Source organism: Saccoglossus kowalevskii, chromosome 17 (genome assembly GCF_978046115.1).
Source record: "Saccoglossus kowalevskii chromosome 17, keSacKowa6.1, whole genome shotgun sequence".
Lineage (NCBI taxonomy): Eukaryota > Metazoa > Hemichordata > Enteropneusta > Harrimaniidae > Saccoglossus > Saccoglossus kowalevskii.
In genome coordinates, this window is record NC_140657.1 from 513,535 (window position 1) to 541,347 (window position 27,813).

General features: G+C 36.9%; 1 protein-coding gene across 1 annotated transcript in view; it reads right to left on the reverse strand.

The window, feature by feature from the left end:
* Positions 1 to 1,850: 1,850 nt before the first annotated feature.
* LOC144343331 (metal-response element-binding transcription factor 2-like) overlaps positions 1,851 to 27,813 on the reverse strand; it is a 74,988-nt gene continuing 49,025 nt past the window's right edge. The window contains exons 6-13 of the mRNA XM_085492061.1: positions 25,942 to 25,994; positions 23,727 to 23,769; positions 23,403 to 23,471; positions 23,132 to 23,255; positions 18,623 to 18,690; positions 8,544 to 8,717; positions 2,678 to 2,777; positions 1,851 to 2,521 (exon numbers count right to left, since the gene is read on the reverse strand). Coding sequence (XP_085348187.1) covers positions 2,054 to 2,521; positions 2,678 to 2,777; positions 8,544 to 8,717; positions 18,623 to 18,690; positions 23,132 to 23,255; positions 23,403 to 23,471; positions 23,727 to 23,769; positions 25,942 to 25,994 — 1,099 coding nt within the window. The 3' untranslated portion in view covers positions 1,851 to 2,053. The remainder of the gene's footprint in view (positions 2,522 to 2,677; positions 2,778 to 8,543; positions 8,718 to 18,622; positions 18,691 to 23,131; positions 23,256 to 23,402; positions 23,472 to 23,726; positions 23,770 to 25,941; positions 25,995 to 27,813) is intronic.

Sequence of the window (27,813 nt, forward strand, 5' to 3'; positions counted from 1 at the left end):
GATCATAATATGCTACCAAATGAAGCATAGATCATAATATGCTACCAAATGAAGCATAGATCATAATATGCTACCAAATGAAGTATAGATCATAATATGCTACCAAATGAAGCATAGATCATAATATGCTACCAAATGAAGCATAGATCATAATATGCTACCAAATGAAGCATAGATCATAATATGCTACCAAATGAAGCATAGATCATAATATGCTACCAAATGAAGCTTAGATCATAATATGCTACCAAATGAAGCATAGATCCAAATATGCTACCAAATGAAGCATAGATCAAAATATTCAACCAAATGAAGCATAGATCATAATATGCTACCAAATGAAGCATAGATCATAATATGCTACCAAATGAAGCATAGATCCAAATATGCTACCAAATGAAGCTTAGATCATAATATGCTACCAAATGAAGCATAGATCATAATATGATACCAAATGAAGCATAGATCATAATATTCTACCAAATGAAGCATAGATCATAATATGCTACCAAATGAAGCATAGATCATAATATGCTACCAAATGAAGCATAGATCATGATATGCAACCAAATGAAGCATAGATCATAATATGATACCAAATGAAGCATAGATCATGATATGCTACCAAATGAAGCTTAGATCATAATATGCTACCAAATGAAGCATAGATCATAATATGCTACCAAATGAAGCATAGATCATAATAGGCTACCAAATGAAGCATAGATCATAATAGGCTACCAAATGAAGTATAGATCATAATATGCTACCAAATGAAGCATAGATCATAATATGCTACCAAATGAAGCATAGATCATAATATGCTACTAAATGAAGCATAGATCATAATATTCTACCAAATGAAGCATAGATCATAATATGCTACCAAATGAAGCTTATATCATAATATGCTACCAAATGAAGCATAGATCATAATATTCTACCAAATGAAGCATAGATCATAATATTCTACCAAATGAAGCATAGATCATAATATGCTACCAAATGAAGCATAGATCATAATATGCTACCAAATGAAGCATAGATCATGATATGCAACCAAATGAAGCATAGATCATAATATGATACCAAATGAAGCATAGATCATGATATGCTACCAAATGAAGCTTAGATCATAATATGCTACCAAATGAAGCATAGATCATAATATTCTACCAAATGAAGCATAGATCATAATATGCTACCAAATGAAGCTTATATCATAATATGCTACCAAATGAAGCATAGATCATAATATTCTACCAAATGAAGCATAGATCATAATATTCTACCAAATGAAGCATAGATCATAATATGCTACCAAATGAAGCATAGATCATGATATGCTACCAAATGAAGCATAGATCATAATATGCTACCAAATGAAGCTTATATCATAATATGCTACCAAATGAAGCATAGATCATAATATGCTACCAAATGAAGCATAGATCATAATAGGCTACCAAATGAAGTATAGATCATAATATGCTACCAAATGAAGCATAGATCATAATATGCTACCAAATGAAGCATAGATCATAATATGCTACTAAATGAAGCATAGATCATAATATTCTACCAAATGAAGCATAGATCATAATATGCTACCAAATGAAGCTTATATCATAATATGCTACCAAATGAAGCATAGATCATAATATGCTATCAAATGAAGCATAGATCATAATATGCTACCAAATGAAGCATAGATCATAATATTCTATCAAATGAAGCATAGATCATAATATGCTACCAAATAAAGCATAGATCATAATATGCTACCAAATGAAGCTTGATGTACATTGCATATGGTTAACATAATTTGTTGGCAGTGATTCCGATTATAATTTCTCCTTTCAACATAGAGTGGGTTTATTTAATATACATTAAAGACAACAATTTACAGTTTATATGGCTATATAACAGAAGTCCACTGATTGCAAATCAAAGTGCAGGCAATTGTAATAAAAAAATACAGTACTATCATGTCCAAAAAGAGATGACTAAGAAGGGAGTGGGGGCTTCCAGATTGTTTATCATTAGTGGTATATCATTCTGCAGTACATCCCTCCCATTGAACCAGATATTGTACTTTCATATCTGGTGTGATTCGCTTTGCTAAAACTTTAAACTTCTCCCCACAGACTAGTCTGCCTTCTGCACCAAAATATGAGGTAATAGATTGTCTGAGATGTTTTAGTGACATGGCTTTATCACTGAGGATACTGCTGCTGGTAAAATCAGCATCACTTTCTATGGGATTAGTTTCTTTCACTTCAATTCGTTTTCTCTTGCGTCCGCGTTTACTATGTGGTACAAACATGGATAGCATGGAGTCTGTGTCTGTGCTTCTTTGGTCAAAGCAATCAGGTTTGATACGTGTTTTTAGTGATGGTATAGTGTCTAGAATTGATGAGGTGGTACTACAACTGTCCTCATCCCACTCCATTACCGAAGTACTTCCCTGATAACCTCTGTATTCCTGGTTTGGACTCATAGACTGACCCTCTATTGTACTCTGCCAAATAAAACAGAAGAGGCTGGAATTCAGTATAAATTTACTGATACATATCAGTGAACTGATATCAACTGATTCAGAGTAGTTGCTTCTACTCAATTTGTTAAAGAATCTTGCCTGAGTAGAGCATAAAGCGATGACAATGTAACTGAATACCTTCATTAAAGCTGCTTGTAACATTTTCCTGGCACTTTTACTTTTACCTAGTAAAGACATTTCATTTTCTAATTTTCGTTTGCCTGGCGATGACGAAGGACTGCAACAAGAAAAAGAACACCATATTGCAGTAAAATGATTCCTTCAAGGTTTTATACATTGGACACCAGTTCAGTAGCTAACACAGCTAGGAAAGACAGATGACCAGTTGACATAATAGGAAACACAGAGGACCAGTTGACACAATAGGAAACACAGATGACCAGTTGACATAATAGTAAACACAGACGACCAGTTGACATAATAGGGAAGACAGACAACCAGTAGACATAATAGGAAACACAGATGACCAGTTGACATAATGGGAAACACAGATGACCAGTTGACATAATAGGAAACACAGAGGACCAGTTGACACAATAGGAAACACAGATGACCAGTTGACATAATAGGAAAGACAGATGACCAGTTGACATAATAGGAAAGACAGATGACCAGTTGACATAATAGGAAAGACAGATGACCAGTTGACATAATAGGAAAGACAGATGACCAGTTGACATAATAAGAAACACAGATGACCAGTTGACATAATAAGATACACAGATGACCAGTTGACATAATAGGAAACACAGATGACCAGTTGACATAATAGGAAACACAGATGACCAGTTGACATAATGGGAAACACATATGACCAGTTGACATAATAGGAAACACAGATGACCAGTTGAAATAATGGAAACACAGATGACCAGTTGACATAACGGAAACACAGATGACCATTTGACATAATGGGAAACACAGATGACCAGTTGACATAATGGGAAACACAGATGACCAGTTGACATAATTGGAAACACAGATGACCAGTTGACATAATGGGAAACACAGATGACCAGTTGACATAATGGGAAACACAGACGACCAGTTGACATAATAGGGAAGACAGACGACCAGTTGACATAATAGGAAACACAGATGACCAGTTGACATAATAGGACACACAGATGACCAGTTGACATAATAGGACACACAGATGACCAGTTGACATAATAGGACACATAGATGACCAGTTGACATAATAGGACACACAGATGACCAGTTGACATAATGGAAACACAGATGACCAGTTGACATAATGGAAACACAGATGACCAGTTGACATAATGGAAACACAGATGACCAGTTGACATAATAGCACACACAGATGACCAGTTGACATAATAGGACACACAGATGACCAGTTGACATAATAGGACACACAGATGACCAGTTGACATAATAGGACACACAGATGACCAGTTGACATAATAGGACACACAGATGACCAGTTGACATAATAGGACACACAGATGACCAGTTGACATAATGGGAAACACAGATGACCAGTTGACATAATAGGAAACACAGATGACCAGTTGACATAATAGGACACACAGATGACCAGTTGACAGAATAGAAAACACAGATGACCAGTTGACATAATAGTAAACACAGATGACCAGTTGACATAATAGGAAACACAGATGACCAGTTGACAGAATAGAAAACACAGATGACCAGTTGACAGAATAGAAAACACAGATGACCAGTTGACATAATAGTAAACACAGATGACCAGTTGACAGAATAGAAAACACAGATGACCAGTTGACAGAATAGAAAACACAGATGACCAGTTGACATAATAGTAAACACAGATGACCAGTTGACATAATAGGAAACACAGATGACCAGTTGACAGAATAGAAAACACAGATGACCAGTTGACATAATAGGACACACAGATGACCAGCTGACATAATAGGACACACAGATGACCAGTTGCCATAATAGGACACACAGATGACCAGTTGACAGAATAGAAAACACAGATGACCAGTTGACATAATGGGAAACACAGATGACCAGTTGACATAATAGGAAACACAGATGACCAGTTGACATAATGGAAACACAGATGACCAGTTGACATAATAGGACACATAGATGACCAGTTGACATAATGGAAACACAGATGACCAGTTAACATAAATGGAAAACACAGATGACCAGTTGACATAATGGAAACACAGATGACCAGTTGACATAAATGGAAAACACAGATGACTAGTTGACATAAATGGAAAACACAGATGACCAGTTGACATAATGGAAACACAGATGACCAGTTGACATAATGGAAACACAGATGACCAGTTGACATAATAGGACACACAGATGACCAATTGACAGTATAGAAAACACAGATGACCAGTTGACATAAATAGAAAACACAGATGACCAGTTGACATAATGAAAACACAGATGACCAGTTGACATAATGGAAACACAGAGGACCAGTTGACATAATGGAAACACAGAGGACCAGTTGACATAATAGGAAACACAGAGGACCAGTTGACATAATAGCACACACAGATGACCAGTTGACATAATAGGACACACAGATGACCAGTTGACATAAATGGAAAACACAGATGACCAGTTGACATAAATGGAAAACACAGATGACCAGTTGACATAATAGGACACACAGATGACCAGTTGACATAATAGGACACACAGATGACCAGTTGACATAATAGCACACACAGATGACCAGTTGACATAATAGGACACACAGATGACCAGTTGACATAATAGGACACACAGATGACCAGTTGACATAAATGGAAAACACAGATGACCAGTTGACATAATGGAAACACAGATGACCAGTTGACATAATAGGAAACACAGATGACCAGTTGACATAATAGGAAACACAGATGACCAGTTGACATAATAGGAAAGACAGATGACCAGTTGACATAATAGCACACACAGATGACCAGTTGACATAATAGGAAAGACAGATGACCAGTTGACATAATAGGAAAGACAGATGACCAGTTGACATAATAAGAAACACAGATGACCAGTTGACATAATAAGATACACAGATGACCAGTTGACATAATAGGAAACACAGATGACCAGTTGACATAATAGGAAACACAGATGACCAGTTGACATAATGGGAAACACATATGACCAGTTGACATAATAGGAAACACAGATGACCAGTTGAAATAATGGAAACACAGATGACCAGTTGACATAACGGAAACACAGATGACCATTTGACATAATGGGAAACACAGATGACCAGTTGACATAATGGGAAACACAGATGACCAGTTGACATAATTGGAAACACAGATGACCAGTTGACATAATGGGAAACACAGATGACCAGTTGACATAATGGGAAACACAGACGACCAGTTGACATAATAGGGAAGACAGACGACCAGTTGACATAATAGGAAACACAGATGACCAGTTGACATAATAGGACACACAGATGACCAGTTGACATAATAGGACACACAGATGACCAGTTGACATAATAGGACACATAGATGACCAGTTGACATAATAGGACACACAGATGACCAGTTGACATAATGGAAACACAGATGACCAGTTGACATAATGGAAACACAGATGACCAGTTGACATAATGGAAACACAGATGACCAGTTGACATAATAGCACACACAGATGACCAGTTGACATAATAGGACACACAGATGACCAGTTGACATAATAGCACACACAGATGACCAGTTGACATAATAGGACACACAGATGACCAGTTGACATAATAGGACACACAGATGACCAGTTGACATAATAGGACACACAGATGACCAGTTGACATAATGGGAAACACAGATGACCAGTTGACATAATAGGAAACACAGATGACCAGTTGACATAATAGGACACACAGATGACCAGTTGACAGAATAGAAAACACAGATGACCAGTTGACATAATAGTAAACACAGATGACCAGTTGACATAATAGGAAACACAGATGACCAGTTGACAGAATAGAAAACACAGATGACCAGTTGACAGAATAGAAAACACAGATGACCAGTTGACATAATAGTAAACACAGATGACCAGTTGACAGAATAGAAAACACAGATGACCAGTTGACAGAATAGAAAACACAGATGACCAGTTGACATAATAGTAAACACAGATGACCAGTTGACATAATAGGAAACACAGATGACCAGTTGACAGAATAGAAAACACAGATGACCAGTTGACATAATAGGACACACAGATGACCAGCTGACATAATAGGACACACAGATGACCAGTTGCCATAATAGGACACACAGATGACCAGTTGACAGAATAGAAAACACAGATGACCAGTTGACATAATGGGAAACACAGATGACCAGTTGACATAATAGGAAACACAGATGACCAGTTGACATAATGGAAACACAGATGACCAGTTGACATAATAGGACACATAGATGACCAGTTGACATAATGGAAACACAGATGACCAGTTAACATAAATGGAAAACACAGATGACCAGTTGACATAATGGAAACACAGATGACCAGTTGACATAAATGGAAAACACAGATGACTAGTTGACATAAATGGAAAACACAGATGACCAGTTGACATAATGGAAACACAGATGACCAGTTGACATAATGGAAACACAGATGACCAGTTGACATAATAGGACACACAGATGACCAATTGACAGTATAGAAAACACAGATGACCAGTTGACATAAATAGAAAACACAGATGACCAGTTGACATAATGAAAACACAGATGACCAGTTGACATAATGGAAACACAGAGGACCAGTTGACATAATGGAAACACAGAGGACCAGTTGACATAATAGGAAACACAGAGGACCAGTTGACATAATAGCACACACAGATGACCAGTTGACATAATAGGACACACAGATGACCAGTTGACATAAATGGAAAACACAGATGACCAGTTGACATAAATGGAAAACACAGATGACCAGTTGACATAATAGGACACACAGATGACCAGTTGACATAATAGGACACACAGATGACCAGTTGACATAATAGCACACACAGATGACCAGTTGACATAATAGGACACACAGATGACCAGTTGACATAATAGGACACACAGATGACCAGTTGACATAAATGGAAAACACAGATGACCAGTTGACATAATGGAAACACAGATGACCAGTTGACATAATAGGAAACACAGATGACCAGTTGACATAATAGGAAACACAGATGACCAGTTGACATAATAGGAAACACAGATGACCAGTTGACATAATAGCACACACAGATGACCAGTTGACATAATAGGAAACACAGATGACCAGTTGACATAATGGGAAACACAGATGACCAGTTGACATAATAGGAAACACAGATGACCAGTTGACATAATGGGAAACACAGATGACCAGTTGACATAATAGCACACACAGATGACCAGTTGACATGATGGGAAACACAGATGACCAGTTGACATAATAGCACACACAGATGACCAGTTGACATAATAGCACACACAGATGACCAGTTGACATAATAGCACACACAGATGACCAGTTGACATAATAGCACACACAGATGACCAGTTGACATAATAGCACACACAGATGACCAGTTGACATAATAGCACACACAGATGACCAGTTGACATAATAGCACACACAGATGACCAGTTGACATAATGGGAAACACAGATGACCAGTTGACATAATGGGAAACACAGATGACCAGTTGACATAATGGGAAACACGGATGACCAGTTGACATAATAGAAAACACAGATGACCAGTTGACATAATAGCACACACAGATGACCAGTTGACATAATAGGAAACACAGATGACCAGTTGACATAATAGGACACACAGATGACCAGTTAAGATAAATGGAAAACACAGATGACCAGTTGACATAATGGAAACACAGATGACCAGTTGACATAACGGTGTCATAGGGTGATTTAAGTTTGTGATTTCATACCTCTGTGCTGGTACAAATGTAATTGTCCTCCTTCCTTTCATTTTCAAATCATTCATGATTTCATCAGTGATTTGTCCCGTGGTTGGTAAGATTATACTTGGTGGCAGAGGTGGCGACCGCATTCGTAACCCCCAGATTGTTTTCTTTTTCTTTACCTCCTTCCCCCATGCAAATCTACAGGTTAATAACATCATGCCATATGTATATGAGATGAATAAACAAAATATTCTAGTTTTACCGAACCCAATTTCAACACAATAAAGAAGTTGAGGTCATATAGCTTACGCCCAGGGGATCTTTTTCTACACTTGCAATAACAAAAACCTATTTTTAGTTTGTTGTATTAACAGTGTGTTAAATGTGTAAAATGACTGGTGAATGCAAAATAGCTTTGACAGCAAAATAGGTGATTTCGCATCCTGCCTTCAGGGCAGCGTGTTCGCAGCTGTTTACGTAATTTACATTTATTTTTCAAGATTTTAACAGTTAGCAAGTCTAAATCAAAGAAAGCTTAGAAAGAACTCGGGTGTGCTGAGGGAATAGGGATCATGATGTAATATTCGAGAATATTTGGAAATGATAAACAAATTATGAATAATCCATTAAATAAGGAGCCACCTTATCCTAGAGCAACTGTAATCCCCAACGCATCTCATTTGTTACTGCGTATAAATTGACACTATCTGAGGCACGTCGCACGCGATGAGCACCAACCAAAAATACACACAAGACATTTTAAGTGACTCGTAACAAAACCTATTCGCTAATTTTCGTTTCGAAAAAATCTACGACTGCCTAAAACTCTGCACCGAGTCTCGCATGGTTTTTTTTTACCAGGCAGGAGATGCCGGTCAGCGTGGCGTTGCTCCAGTAGTTTCTTTCCACTATGCATCCAGTAGTTAATGCCGACATCACGGTCTATACATTCCACATGAAGCATGGTATTCAGCTTAACCATATTTTCTTTTTTGCTCCATGGCTTAACTTAATAGGAACAGTAACTTGAGCAATAAATGTGTCTTCCAATTTGAGGGATATCGTGCCGTGTAATATTCAATGAAAAAAACAGCGAGACACGAGGCCCACGCCGGGAGTCCACATAAGGTGTGGCAATAGCGTAAATATAACAAAGCCAGACACCGATTGTTTTTTGTTTTTGTTTTGGTTTAACTATCTTTTATTCCATACAATAGAAATTCTTTACAGCACAATGTCAATATACAACAAATGTCACAGCTATTATAACCCATACAAAATAGACACTGAATACCCATTAACAATTGAAGTCTCCCCACTTGTCCAGGAAAATGGACATTGTATGTCTTCTATTTGAAATTTCTAACTATCTTTTGCGTGTAACGTATGTCAGATTTTATGAGATTAAAGCATGGTAGTTCTTTTTTTAATTTACACGTATAGATATTTATATTATAATTATATGGTTTAGTAGAGGGGAGAAGTCCTTGTCTCCTAATATAATCTGTTTTGCTGACAATGTTCTTGGGCATCCTAGTTTTGTTCCCCATAGATTAAAAATTGATGTCCAGAGGACTTTAATAGACTCGCATTCAACAAAAAGATGCACTAGGTTCTCGGTGGTACCATGACAAAATGAGCATAAATCTGACGATACTAATGGTGAATTCATATGGAATAACATTTCATTTGTGTACAGGATATTGTGGTTTAATTTCCACTGAAACTCCCGTAGTTTGCTGCATAGAGTTACCAAAAAAGGCATGGAATAATGAAATTCCCAATCCTTGTTATCCAGATTACACAAAGTATTAAGAAAGAGTTGACTTTTGGGTGTTGTAAAAACATGGGAGGTGAACAGCTTACGTAATTGCTTTTGGGTGGTATTTTCAAGTATAATTATTTGTTCACCGGTGACTAGACTAATAGGAGGCTCTGGACGTACACAAATTGCATGGCTATTCCTCCAGTCTAATGGCAGTGCAGAGATAATGCCATACCACTGAAGTAGCTGAACATAATTGAGCCCTAGTGCATGGAGATTAGCCCAATTTTTAATTTTACCATTTGTGTCAAATATATCTGCAATATAAATTATTCCTGCATTAAAAAACGCTCTGTAAAAGATACTTTTATTTTGAATGAGGATATTTTTGTTATTCCATATGATTTCATATTCATGCGAGATGTTTTTACTAGACCCAACTTCACTCCAATGTTTTAGTAAAGTGTAATAGAATAGTGGGAGTTTAACATTGAGTAAGTCAACAGAAAAATTACATTTAAAAATACACAGTATTGGGGATAGGGGCTCTCCTTGTCTAACCCCCCTAGAAAGGCCGAAAAATCCAGTTGATTCACCCCTGTTCATTACACAGCTCACCGGGTCAGTATAAAAGCATTGCACCCAACGTAGGACGGAAGGACCAAAATTAAATATTTCTAGACATTGGAACATATAATTCCACTCTAGGCTGTCAAAGGCCTTTTGAAAATCGACAGCAAGAAGTATGCCAGTATCGTTATTATCTTTCGTGTAGTTCATCACACCCTCAATTACACGAACACATTCCCCAATTGATCTATTTTTAATAAATGCGGTTTGTGATTCCCCAATTAACTTGTCTAATACTTTTTCTAATCTTTTGGCAAGGATTCTAGCAGCAATTTTGTAGTCAGTGTTAAGCAGGGTAATTGGTCTCCAGTAAGACAGATACCTCTTATCTTTGTCCTTTTTCTCAATGAGGGTAATAACTCCTTGACGTTGACTACTGGACATGTAACCAAGTTCTGTGGCCGAATTTAGAGAGTTAATTACATAAGAACCAACCATCTGCCAAAATGTCAAATAGAACTCGACCGTTAGGCCATCATTTCCAGAGGTTTTATTTTTATTCATACTTTTAAGGGCATTGAACGCCTCCTGCAACGTAAGAGGCCCCTCACAAAATTCCTTGTCATTGTTCCTGAGTCTGGGAATGTCATTGAGCTGGGAAAGAAGATGAGTCATTTCGTAGTCTCTGGGGTGGCCTTGTGTAGTGTAAAGACTGGAAAAGAAATTACGAATCTGGGTTTGAATAGCATGGTGGTCTGTTGTTAAATTTCCTGACGTATCAAATAGTTGGGTAATCTGGGACTTTTTTGCGTTGTGCTTTTCCAAACTTAAAAAATATTTTGTGTTTTTTTCCCCTAGTTCATATCCCAATCTACACCGATTGTTTCATTGCTAGGTAAAAACAATCTACAGAATACTCGGATGAAACAAATAAAGTAAACCAAGATATATTAGAGCCAATGAATTCATAATTTCCGACGAAAAGGGCCGGGAAAAAATACCCCTCATAACAAATCACCGTCATAACAAATCAACATGTTGAGGGGCGGTGTACAAATGAGACACCGATTGTCAAATTGTTTTGGTAATCATCACATGTCGATTCATTTCATTTGTACAGGGTACTCTTACACAAAAATAAGGTAAACCAGCCTACTTAGTGCTAATGATTTTCACATCGTATACCTACTAATCGGCTTGATAGCGTCGTAATTTGGGGAGGGGGTGAATGTGCACCATGCAAGTGTCCAAATGTGTATATATGTATATATATAAATTCATAATGGAAAGAAGTACAATACAATGTTGGTAAGCGATACAAAGGAAATATCTCCTTACGGCAGCGACTTGATACAACTACATTGATGCTGGAGGTCACCATATTTGTTCTCGCGTTCAATAATATGGTGATAAATCAGGATTCACAAGTACAACGAATTTACACAACATTTTACCATGAAATCAATCTACCTTCAACATGGTATGGTATGTAAATTAGTCAATTTGCATAATTTCCCACCAAAATCAATCATGTCTATACACATTTAAATATCTTGAGTGGTTATGTTTTTATTACAATCACAATAGACCAGTCAAAGAAAACTTAGAACTCCCATGTGCTATGCGAGAATGAGAAACAGTTGACAGAACAAATGGGAAACATTACATATCTCCCTGTGAGCATATAATTTCAATATGCCATCATTGTATAATCTTCCCAAGTTTTGTCCATTTTCCCGACAACTGTAGTGCATTAAGGAGAGGGTAATAAAAAAAATTATGAATTTCTGAACTTTTTGATAAATTTGGCCACCTTTAGTGACCGAGTGAAGTGTCATCAAGCTAAATGTGTACCAAGTATCAAAGAATTTGGACTACTGGTTTTGAAGAACAAGTCAAAAGTACTATTTTTGATGAAAAATGACAAAATATTTGCTAAAAATAGAGAATTGAAGATGTCAACAATTTGTACTTTTAAATGAAATATCGCCAAACAACCACACAAGTTGTCAATGGACTAATAAACACATGTATGCCTAACACCAAAGCATTGGAAATAGTGGCTAGTAGAAATTCCATTTTTAACCCAAAATGACAAAAATATTTGCCAAAATTAGAGAATTAAAGATATGGCCATGGGATGAACAAATCTAATAGATGTCAACACAAGGTACATACACAGCAAGTATCAAAATCATACATGTAATTTCTTAGACATTTTCATAATATAAACTGATACATGTCATCTCTCAGGCGCTTGCTTCGTTTTTGTACAACACACTGGAAATAACAAAATGGCCGACACCATCATAAATTGCTGGTCATAAAAAATAGCATACGCATGCGCATCATGAAAATTAGTCCACTCATCGATTCCTATTAGTTGCATTCATGCAATTGGGCAGAAACAAAATTTAAAAAATAAAAAATACATAAAAAATGCTAAATTTAAATTAAAATGTAAAATAAAACCATGAATTGCAGCAGCCAATCATTCTCACCAAGTTACATAAAAATCGTTTTAATGCTTCTTGAGATATAACTGAAATAGCTTAAAATTCACACATTATTATGCAGATGAGCTCATTAATATGCATGGTGTCAACAAAAACAAGACATAACATGTCATGTCATAGCCCCCGCTCAGAAAAAAATTTAAAAACTTATATTGAACTTAGTTTGTGTCAGAGTGAATTAATTCATTATGAGCTGTATTAAAATTCTGTTATTAAATGTTCAGAATTGATGTGTTACAATTTTAGGGGGTGGGGTGAAAATTTATTCATTTGGCTTTTCTGAGACAATTTATAAACAATTATTACCTGTCCCTGTACCAACTTTGAACAAAAGTGGATGACACATATCTGAGAACAAGCTGTTAACAGCTAGAAAAAGCTTGTTTTTTTTAGATTTTTGAGGGAAAAAATGGCCTCCAAGTCGTAAAACTTTATCCAATCAAACAGGTCATGAATGACACTGAAAGTTGCAACATATAATTTGTCCAGTTTTTGGCATGGATGTAAATTGGCAAACATGATTTCTATGGCATTCTCAGCAAGAACACCAGAGAGCAACAAACAAGTACAACAGATAAAATGACATGCAAGTATGCAAATCAGATCTGCAAATATGTTGAAGAGTCAGTGTTGTGTCTGTTTGGATAAACTTCCTTGTACAACTGTATTCCTAATACAAGAACACTGTCAATCACAGAACTGTTCCAGCAAAAAACTTCTGATATTTCAAACAGTAACAGGGCAAAGATACCGTTTGTCATACAAGTACTAGCACCAGATGAAGAACTGAGAAACTGCAATGATCCTTGGTGTACATTACCTGTGTCAACAACTTTACTTCCCATGTACTTCATGTACAGATCTACATGTAGTTTGTGGCCCTGAATTAGTTTCAATATCTCTAAATAAGGACAAGAGTATTTTTCATATGACAATGATACAAATAAAGTGCAAGAATCCAGAAAAATATTATCAAGTTTTTATTATCATACATTAATATTAACAAATCGTGTGAAATTGAACTTTTATGTACAGAGAAACACATATTTATGCTTTGGTTGACAGCACTTCTCAAAAAAAAAAGACGACCTGCAAAACTTTATACAATTGTCAGACATGCAGCGAATAGTATGCTTTTGTAATATATGCAGTTTCAGTGGCTTTGCTTTCCGAGAAAAAAATTATGGCTCTGCACCTGAAAAAAACAAAAAAACATTTAGTCAAAAGTAAGCAGAGGTTGTAGCATATATGCTCCCATTAGCTGTTAAATTTAATTAAAAAAGATATTTGTGTACTGTCTTTTCAGTACGAAAACATATTACTTAATATATTTATACCAGCCAGAAAGAAATTGCAAGTTTTCACTGAGCAATTAGGAATATACATGGACAACAATTGATGCATGTCTAGCAATATACTGTTTGAAAGGCTGCAAGATGTAATGAAGTAGCAAACCAATCACTACTCGAGTCTGACTGGCTGGGAAACTGCACAATACATACAAAAATGTATGCAAATGATATATGAGCAGCTCCACCAAATATAAAAATATTCTTTCCATAGTTATGACTCTAATGTGAATGTGATTTTCCACTCCTTAGCAATAGTAGTTAGAGTATTGTATTGTACTGTATCGTACAAGTTTATTGTGATTCTATATGTGTTTGTAATATTATTTAGCTTTATTTAGCATTCTGTTTAGTTGGTTAACTTTACTGTATCTTAATGTAGTTTATTTTATTTTTATACGACCATAGAACAACTCACTGTAGTTTGTTTTAATGTTGAATAAAAATTAAATCACTCACTGTATAGTGGTGACGTATTGCGCGAAATTGTTGCAAGGACAATACTTTTCTCGATTTGCGTGTTGTCGTGTGTCGATAAAAAAAGGGTCCCACTAAACACAGCCCGGGACCTCCGGAATGGTCGGCAGTATCGATCAAGTTCGTCTAGTGTGAGATTCGTGGCTGGCGACAAGATGCCGTATAATCGTTTAAATAGACGTCAAGGAGGAGTGAAAGGCCATAATTTGGTGCTACAATAGACGTCAGGAAATGTTGGAAAATTACAGTCAATCAAAAATACTGTTCACATGACAACAACAAATATTCACTATATTTATTATGCATTATTTTTTTGTTGGTAGCAAATGATCACGGTACGGTAGCTTACTTGTTTTCGAAGTAGTGATTATATTAACGTACAAAAAATAAATTCGTTGAATTGTTATGAAATGCAAGTAAAATTCAACTTAGTTTTATCGTAAGCAAATGTTTTCGGTTACATGTTAACGCTCGATGAGACAATATCCGCCATGTTATCCATGCCCACGACGCGTGTTTATTGACCAGATAGGTCAAGTCGCTAATCAACCAATCAAAATGCTGGATGGTGCCCATGTGCTCAAATTACCATAAAGCATTTAAATATGACAGTTCAGCGACCTCATGGTGAAAGCAACACGAAAGACCAGATTTACCGATGTTTTAGTGCGATCTTTTGGCTTCGTTTCTCATGGGGAAAAAAGCATGATTTTTTTAATCGGATTTAGAAAAATAAATAAACGTACCGTCCCAAATAAAAATGTGCCAGGTGGAATTTTTCTGTAGAAAAAATAAACGTACCGGTACTTTTATATTGGGACATTAAGCGTTGTGGGCAAGCTCTCCTGAGTAGCGACATATTTTTAACTTCGCCTATTGCGTGATCAGTGGATTACTTAAATAAACCAACACTTTCAATGAGTACATGCGTACCCAACTAAACTTGTTTATGGCTGTTTGTGAACAGCGAGGACGCATCTCATAGAACAATAGCTGTGGAAATTATAAACAAATGTAAATGTTGCGGAAATCAAGCATGGCGATAATGATTTTGAGCGAGGCAGAGTCTGGCAAGCGTCTCAGAGCAGCATTGCGCCGACACCACCACGACGTTTGAATCCCGGTGAGAGCACTGCAAACCTCTTAAGTCACGAGGTAAACTTTCAATTTACACAATACATAATCAGTTCCTACAACCATAATAAAAAGGCAGTTTTTCTGGCGAAACTCTCGCCAGGTTAGCTATAGTTTCTCACGATCACCAAACCCGAGACACAAACGATAATACAAAGTGTATAAATACCATAACAAGCACAGTTTCTTACCTTTGAAATTGACGAGACACAATTTTGTCCATAGAAGCGTTGCGCAAATAAAGATACAATTCCGGGATAGAATATCCTCACAAAATTGACTGATTTCCACCGAGACGAGAACTGCGTAAGCGTCATCAAAACTCGGATTAAACTTGGGTAATTTCGGGAAAAGTCGGATTTTGAAGGAAAAATGTTAAAAATCAAGGAAAAACACAGTGAAATTTTGAAGAATCGAAAAAATAACTTGATGTGCACAATAGCACCATCAATTTCTGTCTCTGTACCAACTCTGAACTGAATTGGATCACACATGTGTGAGAAAAAGCTGGTAACATGAAAATGTGCACACACATTGCACAGACACGATCCAAATTAATATCCCCCGCCCGGATCGCAGATCCGGCGGGGGCTAACTAATCAATTCTGCGCATTGCCCAGACAAGCTATATACCAAGTTTCATTGAAATCTGAACAATGGTTCTTGAGATATCGATGGAACAGACACACACACAGACAGATACACTAATTGCAAAGACTTCCACACTAAAGTCAAAAAATGTTAATTAAAGCAGAAATGGTAGTTCTCTTTTTAAAATATGTCGCGGCCCTAAAAGGAACTGTTTAGTTTGTGCTTCCTTGGAAATGGTTCAAGCAAATCTTACAGTATACATTTATGGAGTGTCGCGAGGCAAGTGTTGCACTCGTTCGGCTTTAGCGTGATCATCAGTGAAACTAGTGTTGCCAAATTGTAGCAACCTGTACTAGGAAGAGTGGTTGAAATAATGTTCTTTTGGCTTGATAACATATTTGGTAGCAGCTTGCGAATCCATAACTGGGGGGGCGAGCAATTTTGCAGGACTGCCAACTTTTTTTTTACTATCTTTTATCACAGCTTTTGCATTTCTGTCATGAAAAATATTCTTTAGTTGTTTGAGAATATCCATATAGCAAAACATTCTTGCTGAATGATAACTTACACCATGATTGATGAGCGTCTAGTCTGATAAGAAAGCAATGTTGACTTGACCTCTATGATGAAATAGTAGTGATGTCATTCTTAGCCAATCAGTAAAGCAGATGCTTAAAGGTCAAAGATGATTGACAGACTGTAAATAAAAACATGCATGCAAAAAGTGTGCAATTGCAGCAGTCATTTGCCGCAACCCAATTTTTCTTGTCTCTTTATTGTGATTAGACATGAATTGAAAGTGCAAAGTTGGCAGACTGCAAAATCCGTGGATTAAAAGTGCCAAGTCCAAATTGTGTGCGACGACATCTACGAACTTAAGGAAGAAGCTGTATGGATTTTGTATGACAGCCACAGCGACGCCAACTAGGACTTCGAGGGTTTTGACTTTGACGAATATGGTAATGAACGTACAAATAAAGATAAAATTTTACTTTCGTAATTTTTACTGTGTAAATTTGTAAATTATTGATTGATCGTGTATGACAGTTGATCTGTAATTTGTCAAGACCGGAAATAATTTTACACAGTTTAACCCCTGACATTTGAGTTCATTTTGAGTTCATGTGTATTGGGTGTGTTTGTCTTAATTCAAATGATTCCTCACTGTCGATTTTTATTATTTCTGGTTTATTTGTCACATTATAAGCAATACATTATTTTTGTTTTACTTCTAATGTTGCATATTGTTCATTTATTTCTGTTGCATGTTTTCGGTTTCCGTTCTATTACCTGCCGCAGATCGATCTGTGTGTTGTCAATTTTTGTTTTTTTGCAGGAGATGTTCGGGCAAATGCCCACTCCTATTTTTTGGCAATTTTCCATGTTCAGGACCCTGGGCTCTTACCGGAAAAAATACGGTAAAACCTCAAAATGTGAAAACATCATCTGTACAAGATGGTGCCTTGAGAACTATGATGTAGAACATTCTGTTTGCTGTTGAAAATGCGATCATTTCAGTCATATATACAATTATAATCGTTTTTAAAACAATCGATTTAAATATGTCACAATTCCTATATATTTATTCAGCTTTCTTCTGATGACATTGACATCATGCACTGCCTTTCGAATAAAAGGGTTATAAAGATCATTTTAATATATGTCAGTAAGACATAGTTCAATAATGACTACATAACTTACCTGCTTCTGGAAGATCGTAAAGCAGTCAGAAAGTGTTCCTGTCTTTCTGATCGTGTACATACATTTAACTACAACAATAAATAGAAACAAGATTTGAAGTCAGGAGTCAAACAACTATGGTGAAGTGTACTATGTATGGTGGTCAGGAGTCAAACAACTATGGTGAAGTGTACTATGTATGGTGGTCAGGAGTCAAACAACTATGGTGAAGTGTACTATGTATGGTGGTCAGGAGTCAAACAACTATGGTGAAGTGTACTATGTATGGTGGTCAGGAGTCAAACAACTATGGTGAAGTGTACTATGTATGGTGGTCAGGAGTCAAACAACTATGGTGAAGTGTACTATGTATGGTGGTCAGGAGTCAAACAACTATGGTGAAGTGTACTATGTATGGTGGTCAGGAGTCAAACAACTATGGTGAAGTGTACAATGTATGGTGGTCAGGAGTCAAACAACTATGGTGAAGCGTACTATGTATGGTGGTCAGGAGTCAAACAACCATGGTGAAGCGTACTATGTATGTTGGTCAGGAGTCAAACAACTATGGTGAAGTGTACTATGTATGGTGGTCAGGAGTCAAACAACTATGGTGAAGTGTACTATGTATGTTGGTCAGGAGTCAAACAACTATGGTGAAGTGTACTGTGTATGGTGGTCAGGAGTCAAACAACTATGGTGAAATGTACTATGTATGGTGGTCAGGAGTCAAACAACCATGGTGAAGCGTACTATGTATGTTGGTCAGGAGTCAAACAACCATGGTGAAGTGTACTATGTATGGTGGTCAGGAGTCAAACAACCATGGTGAAGTGTACTATGTATGGTGGTCAGGAGTCAAACAACTATGGTGAAGTGTACTATGTATGGTGGTCAGGAGTCAAACAACTATGGTGAAATGTACTATGTATGGTGGTCAGGAGTCAAACAACTATGGTGAAGTGTACTATGTATGGTGGTCAGGAGTCAAACAACTATGGTGAAGTGTACTATGTATGGTGGTCAGGAGTCAAACAACTATGGTGAAGTGTACAATGTATGGTGGTCAGGAGTCAAACAACTATGGTGAAGTGTACAATGTATGGTGGTCAGGAGTCAAACAACTATGGTGAAGTGTACTATGTATGGTGGTCAGGAGTCAAACAACCATGGTGAAGTGTACTATGTATGGTGGTCAGGAGTCAAACAACTATGGTGAAGTGTACTATGTATGGTGGTCAGGAGTCAAACAACTATGGTGAAGTGTACTATGTTAGGTGGTCAGGAGTCAAACAACCATGGTGAAGTGTACTATGTATGTTGGTCAGGAGTCAAACAACTATGGTGAAGTGTACTGTGTATGTTGGTCAGGAGTCAAACAACTATGGTGAAGTGTACTGTGTATGGTGGTCAGGAGTCAAACAACTATGGTGAAGTGTACTATGTATGCCAGTCAGGAGTCAAACAACTATGGTGAAGTGTACTATGTATGGTGGTCAGGAGTCAAACAACCATGGTGAAGTGTACTATGTATGGTGGTCAGGAGTCAAACAACCATGGTGAAGTGTACTATGTATGGTGGTCAGGAGTCAAACAACTATGGTGAAGTGTACTATGTATGGTGGTCAGGAGTCAAACAACTATGGTGAAGTGTACTGTGTATGGTGGTCAGGAGTCAAACAACTATGGTGAAGTGTACTATGTATGGTGGTCAGGAGTCAAACAACTATGGTGAAGTGTACTATGTATGGTGGTCAGGAGTCAAAACTATGGTGAAGTGTACTATGTATGGTGGTCAGGAGTCAAACAACTATGGTGAAGTGTACTATGTATGTTGGTCAGGAGTCAAACAACCATGGTGAAGTGTACTATGTATGGTGGTCAGGAGTCAAACAACTATGGTGAAGTGTACTATGTATGGTGGTCAGGAGTCAAACAACTATGGTGAAGTGTACTATGTATGGTGGTCAGGAGTCAAACAACTATGGTGAAGTGTACTATGTATGGTGGTCAGGAGTCAAACAACTATGGTGAAGTGTACTATGTATGGTGGTCAGGAGTCAAACAACTATGGTGAAGTGTACTATGTATGGTGGTCAGGAGTCAAACAACCATGGTGAAGTGTACTATGTATGGTGGTCAGGAGTCAAACAACTATGGTGAAGTGTACAATGTATGGTGGTCAGGAGTCAAACAACTATGGTGAAGTGTACTGTGTATGGTGGTCAGGAGTCAAACAACTATGGTGAAGTGTACTATGTATGTTGGTCAGGAGTCAAACAACCATGGTGAAGTGTACTATGTATGGTGGTCAGGAGTCAAACAACTATGGTGAAGTGTACTATGTATGGTGGTCAGGAGTCAAACAACTATGGTGAAGTGTACTATGCATGGTGGTCAGGAGTCAAACAACTATGGTGAAGTGTACTATGTATGGTGGTCAGGAGTCAAACAACTATGGTGAAGTGTACTGTGTATGGTAGTCAGGAGTCAAACAACTATGGTGAAGTGTACTATGTATGGTGGTCAGGAGTCAAACAACTATGGTGAAGTGTACTATGTATGGTGGTCAGGAGTCAAACAACTATGGTGAAGTGTACTATGTATGGTGGTCAGGAGTCAAACAACTATGGTGAAGTGTACTATGTATGGTGGTCAGGAGTCAAACAACTATGGTGAAGTGTACTATGTATGGTGGTCAGGAGTCAAACAACTATGGTGAAGTGTACTATGTATGGTGGTCAGGAGTCAAACAACTATGGTGAAGTGTACTATGTATGGTGGTCAGGAGTCAAACAACTATGGTGAAGTGTACTATGTATGGTGGTCAGGAGTCAAACAACTATGGTGAAGTGTACAATGTATGGTGGTCAGGAGTCAAACAACTATGGTGAAGTGTACAATGTATGGTGGTCAGGAGTCAAACAACTATGGTGAAGTGTACTATGTATGGTGGTCAGGAGTCAAACAACCATGGTGAAGTGTACTATGTATGGTGGTCAGGAGTCAAACAACTATGGTGAAGTGTACTATGTATGGTGGTCAGGAGTCAAACAACTATGGTGAAGTGTACTATGTATGGTGGTCAGGAGTCAAACAACCATGGTGAAGTGTACTATGTATGTTGGTCAGGAGTCAAACAACTATGGTGAAGTGTACTATGTATGTTGGTCAGGAGTCAAACAACTATGGTGAAGTGTACTGTGTATGGTGGTCAGGAGTCAAACAACTATGGTGAAGTGTACTATGTATGCCAGTCAGGAGTCAAACAACTATGGTGAAGTGTACTATGTATGGTGGTCAGGAGTCAAACAACTATGGTGAAGTGTACTATGTATGGTGGTCAGGAGTCAAACAACCATGGTGAAGTGTACTATGTATGGTGGTCAGGAGTCAAACAACCATGGTGAAGTGTACTATGTATGGTGGTCAGGAGTCAAACAACTATGGTGAAGTGTACTATGTATGGTGGTCAGGAGTCAAACAACTATGGTGAAGTGTACTATGTATGGTGGTCAGGAGTCAAACAACTATGGTGAAGTGTACTATGTATGGTGGTCAGGAGTCAAACAACTATGGTGAAGTGTACTATGTATGGTGGTCAGGAGTCAAACAACTATGGTGAAGTGTACGATGTATGTTGGTCAGGAGTCAAACAACCATGGTGAAGTGTACTATGTATGGTGGTCAGGAGTCAAACAACTATGGTGAAGTGTACTATGTATGGTGGTCAGGAGTCAAACAACTATGGTGAAGTGTACTATGTATGGTGGTCAGGAGTCAAACAACTATGGTGAAGTGTACTATGTATGGTGGTCAGGAGTCAAACAACTATGGTGAAGTGTACTATGTATGGTGGTCAGGAGTCAAACAACTATGGTGAAGTGTACTATGTATGGTGGTCAGGAGTCAAACAACTATGGTGAAGTGTACTATGTATGGTGGTCAGGAGTCAAACAACTATGGTGAAGTGTACTATGTATGGTGGTCAGGAGTCAAACAACTATGGTGAAGTGTACTATGTATGGTGGTCAGGAGTCAAACAACTATGGTGAAGTGTACTATGTATGGTGGTCAGGAGTCAAACAACTATGGTGAAGTGTACTATGTATGGTGGTCAGGAGTCAAACAACCATGGTGAAGTGTACTATGTATGGTGGTCAGGAGTCAAACAACTATGGTGAAGTGTACTATGTATGGTGGTCAGGAGTCAAACAACTATGGTGAAGTGTACTGTGTATGGTGGTCAGGAGTCAAACAACTATGGTGAAGTGTACTATGTATGGTGGTCAGGAGTCAAACAACTATGGTGAAGTGTACTGTGTATGGTGGTCAGGAGTCAAACAACTATGGTGAAGTGTACTATGTATGGTGGTCAGGAGTCAAACAACTATTGTCTAAAACTAACGCACTGCATCACTTTGTGTTAATAATATTTGATGCATGTTACACAGAGTATGGTAGAGGTTATGTAGACAATCAATATGTACACTGCATGCAGATAAAATCTTTATTTCAAAGACAACTTACATGTTCTACTTGTAAATTATCCCACTCTTGATTTAGGTAAGGGATTATTTCTTGTTCTATGTCATAATATTTCTTTTTATTCAACATGGCAAGATTAAACATCAGTAACTGCGCAAGGTCAACCCTACAAAAAAGTTTATACGATGTCAACCCCAGAAGATTTTGCACAAAGTCAGTTTTACACAAGATCATTCTGATACAGAATGCAGAGTGGGTGATAGTTACATACTATATGACAGGCCATATGTACTGTTTTATTCTAGATACATACCATTTTAAGGGCATTCTTTTTAGATATTCAGGACCATTGTTACACACAGAACAAACAAACAAATAAAATCTGAAAAGTAAAATGAAAAGCTGTTACAACACGATGAAAAAATTTATACAAAACAGCTTAGTTGTACAGAATTTATCTAAAAATTTTGAGTGACTAGTTTTAAAGCAGACGCATTCAAGTTTCTGTCTTCAAAAATAGATTGCCAAGACCCAAGAATGCAGCCACCATGACTTTGTTGATTGGCAGACATGACCATTATACTCATTTCACTTAATATTTTACTAGGAATGCTTGCATACAAACATCAATTCTTACCTATCTCCATACATCATAGGCTTCTCCAAACACTGCACACAAGCTGAAATTAACAAATATTCATGATTGCACTCTGTACAACATAATTTTGATTTAGATATAAATTTGATTTTTGTGTGTAATGGACTTTTCAAATAATTCTTTGGGGGGGCTATTAGTCAAGGGTCATCTTAACAAAAAACACATCAACATGCATATGTATATATTTTGATTGCTACCAACGTAGCCCAGGCATGTCAAAGATGAACGATTGTATAACAGAAACTAATCAAAGAAAGCTTAGAAAGAACTCCCATGTGCTGAGAGTATTGGAGACACATTAAATATAATTTGAAATTACTTAGCTGAAAACTAATTATGCAAATCAGAAAATTAATATGACCAGATTTGAGTGTAAAACTAATGAGGTCTGCGCAATGTAACAGAAAATCTATGTCTCCAAGTTTAATTGAAATGTGATTAGAACCAAAAAATTATGAATTATTATGCTTATTAGGGAATTAATATGAACAGATTTTTACCCCAAACTAATTAGGTTTGTACATTGTCCTAGAGCATCTTTGTACTAAGTTTCATTGAAATGGAATAATTAGTACTTTAGATATCAGTGTGAAAGCTTAAAATTGGTTAATTATGCAAATTAGGTAATTAATATGTACAGATTTTAACCCACAATTATTCAGGTCTGTCTATTGTCCTACAGCATCCATGTACATTCATTGATATGTGATGTATAGTACCTGAGATATCAGTGTGAAAGTTGGTTAATTATGCAAATTAGGTGATTAATATGCACAAATATTTACCGGAAACTAATTGGGTCTGCATAATTCTAGATTCATTGAAATGTGATGATTAGTACTTTAGATATCAGTAGAAAAGCTGAAAATTAATTATGCAAATTAGGTAATTAATATGCACAATTATTTACCCTAAAACTAATCAGGTCTCTGCATAGTCCTAAAGAATCTATGTACCAAGTTTCATTGAAATGCGATGATTAGTACTTGATATACTCGTGGAAATGCTGAAAATTAACTAATTATGCAAATTAGGTGATTAATATGCACAAATATTTATCGAAAACAATCAATCTCTGCATAGTCCTTGAGTATGTAAGTACCAAGTTTCATTGAAATGTAATGCTCACTACTTATATCAAATGCCGAAAATTAATTAATTATGCAAATTAGGTAATTAATATGTACTGATATTACCATAAAAACTATCAGGTCTGTGCAGTGTCATATGACATCTATGTACCAAGTTTCATTGAAATGTGATGATTAGTACTTATATCAAATGCTGAAAATTAATTAATTATGCAAATTAGGTAATTAATATGAACTGATATTACCATAAAAACTATCAGGTCTGTGCAGTGTCATATGACATCTATGTACCAAGTTTCATTGAAATGTGATAATTAGTACTTGAGATATCAGTGGAAAAAACGAAAATTGACTAATCATTATGCAAATTAGGTAATTAGTATCCACGGATTATTACCAAAAACTAATGAAAACCTAGCATTAGTTCAGAGCATGTATGTACAAAGTTTCATCAAAATCCAATGAGTGGTTGTTTAGATATCAGTGGAACAATCATGGAACAGCTAAAAATCAGCTAATTATCATGCAAATTAGGTAATTAATATGCACGGATTTTTACCAAAAACTAATCAAATCTGCGCATATGTTCAGAGCATCTATGTACCAAGTTTCATCAAAATCCAATGAGTGGTTGTTTAGATATCAGTGGAACAATCATGGAACAGCTAAAAATCAGCTAATTAACATGCAAATTAGGTAATTAATATGCACGGATTTTTACCAAAAACTAATCAAATCTGCGCTTATGTTCAGAGCATCTATGTACCAAGTTTCATCAAAATCCAATGAGTGGTTCTTTAGATATCAGTGGAACAGTCATAGAACAGCTAAAAATTAGCTAATTATCATGCAAATTAGGTAATTAACGAGCATGGATTTTTACCAAAACCAAATCAAATCTGCGCATTAGCCCAGGGCATCTATGCACCAAGTTTCATCTAAAACCGATGTGTGGTTCTTGAGATAGCAGTGGAACAGTCGGACACACATACACACATACACACACACACACATACAGACACACACAGACACACTAACTGCAAAGACTCCCATTATGTGCTTCGCACATGGGAGTCAAAAACCAGAGGTTGAATTACGCTTACCTTCATGGAACCATTGTTTACATCTACAACATTGGAGCATCTTCAAATACCATCTGAAGAAAAACAATGGCATGTTCGAGAAATGGTTGATTACATGTCCAAATGTTGATTTTTGGTGTATTTTGGAACAAAAATGGTCGCGAGTTGGCCAACGGTCAACCAAATCGAAAATAAATCAATGTGCACATATCTCTTATCATAACTTGTCTTTGTACCAGCTTTGAAGAAAATCTGTCCACCCATCTCTGAGAAATGATAACCGACGCACGCATAGACAGACGGAACCCAAAACATAAGTCCCAATTTGGGACTACAAGGACTAAAAAATTATAGTAATCTTGATTCCAGAATGAACATATCATGAAAACAGAAAAATAAAATGAATGTTCCAATATTCTGCAAAGAAAAGTGATGTGTGAAGTGTGTGTGGTCTCAAAGTTATGACTTTTATTTAACTTTACACCTACTGAGTGACAACAGACCTACCAAGTCACGAAGCTTACTATTTTCATAATTTATATTAATATTTACCGTAAAAACTTGACTAATTCGCGGTAGTAAAAATAATTATTTTTTCAAGTGCACGAATTAATAGCGTCAAAACGGAAATTATTGGTTTTTGGTGCGCGAATTAAACGAGTACTTTTAGATCGATTCAAAAAGAAGCCGTTTTCATAAATTTATTAGTGATTTGTTTTGTTTTCCAATGAACACGATTACGGGATGTTTTTTTAGTGCCTCTGAGACTCATGGCTAGCGACATTCATGGCGTATAGTCGGACAGAGAACACGCACTGCGTCAAGGACCACGCACCATGTTACACTTGAAATGAAACAGTGAAAAATGGCAAAGGTCACTCTGTACACAAACAAACAATGAACACGTGGCTACAAATTGGGACGCAATTGAACTTCAAGTACTTTAGCGAAACTTGTTGCGCGGTGATGCTGACATCAAGTGTGTGTTGACCGAAGTTTGACCCCAAGTCACGCACTGAACTGGCGCGTTACCTTAGCAACCTTTTTCTTTCGTGCCCCGCGCGTCAAACTAGTAAAATTGTTATTAATTATATCCGAAGGTACTGTAATTACACAACTTGTATGCAACTCTGTACTGGCTTGAATATATCAACGTCGTTTACTTAGTGCACTGCTTTTCTAATTACGCAAATTTGTTTACAATATTGTACCAGCTCTGAATATTTCAACTTCGTAATGTATTGCTTTCATGATAATTAGTTTTTTTTAACTATTGTTAGGGCACTGACCCGGGGTATTAGGTCTGTGAATATTTCAATATCACCGACTTGATAATGCGTTGCATTCGTAATAATTATGCAAACATAAACATACCATACGTCAAATTAAATTTTACTATAATATAATGAACTCTGGGTAGCGGACTTCGATCGCATTATTCACGTACATTTCGACTGAACTCTAATAACCACGTGTTTGAATTACGTGCGGCATTGGGCAATGACATCCAGAGTTCATGCACTGATATTTAAATTCGGGCCACCCAGCTTGACACAAATCAATATACATGTAGTTCATTTGTTCAAAGAATCTTTCAACTCTCACAAATACCATGGACGCGAAGAGTTAACTGGGGGTTAAATGAAAGGAAACGTCTTTCTTGGACAAAAAACATGTCAGTACAAGATTATGTGTGCAAGGTTAGTTTTATAGAAGGTACATGACCGCTTAACTCTGTGTTTTTACCGAATCCGGTATAATGAAATGTGACACGAGGTCAATTGTCCGACCAATCAAAAATGTCAATTTACGCACCATAGGGCGGTTAACTTAAATGACGTAATAGAATAATGGCGGACACATGGTCGATGCAACCCTGTGGACCAGCGACGA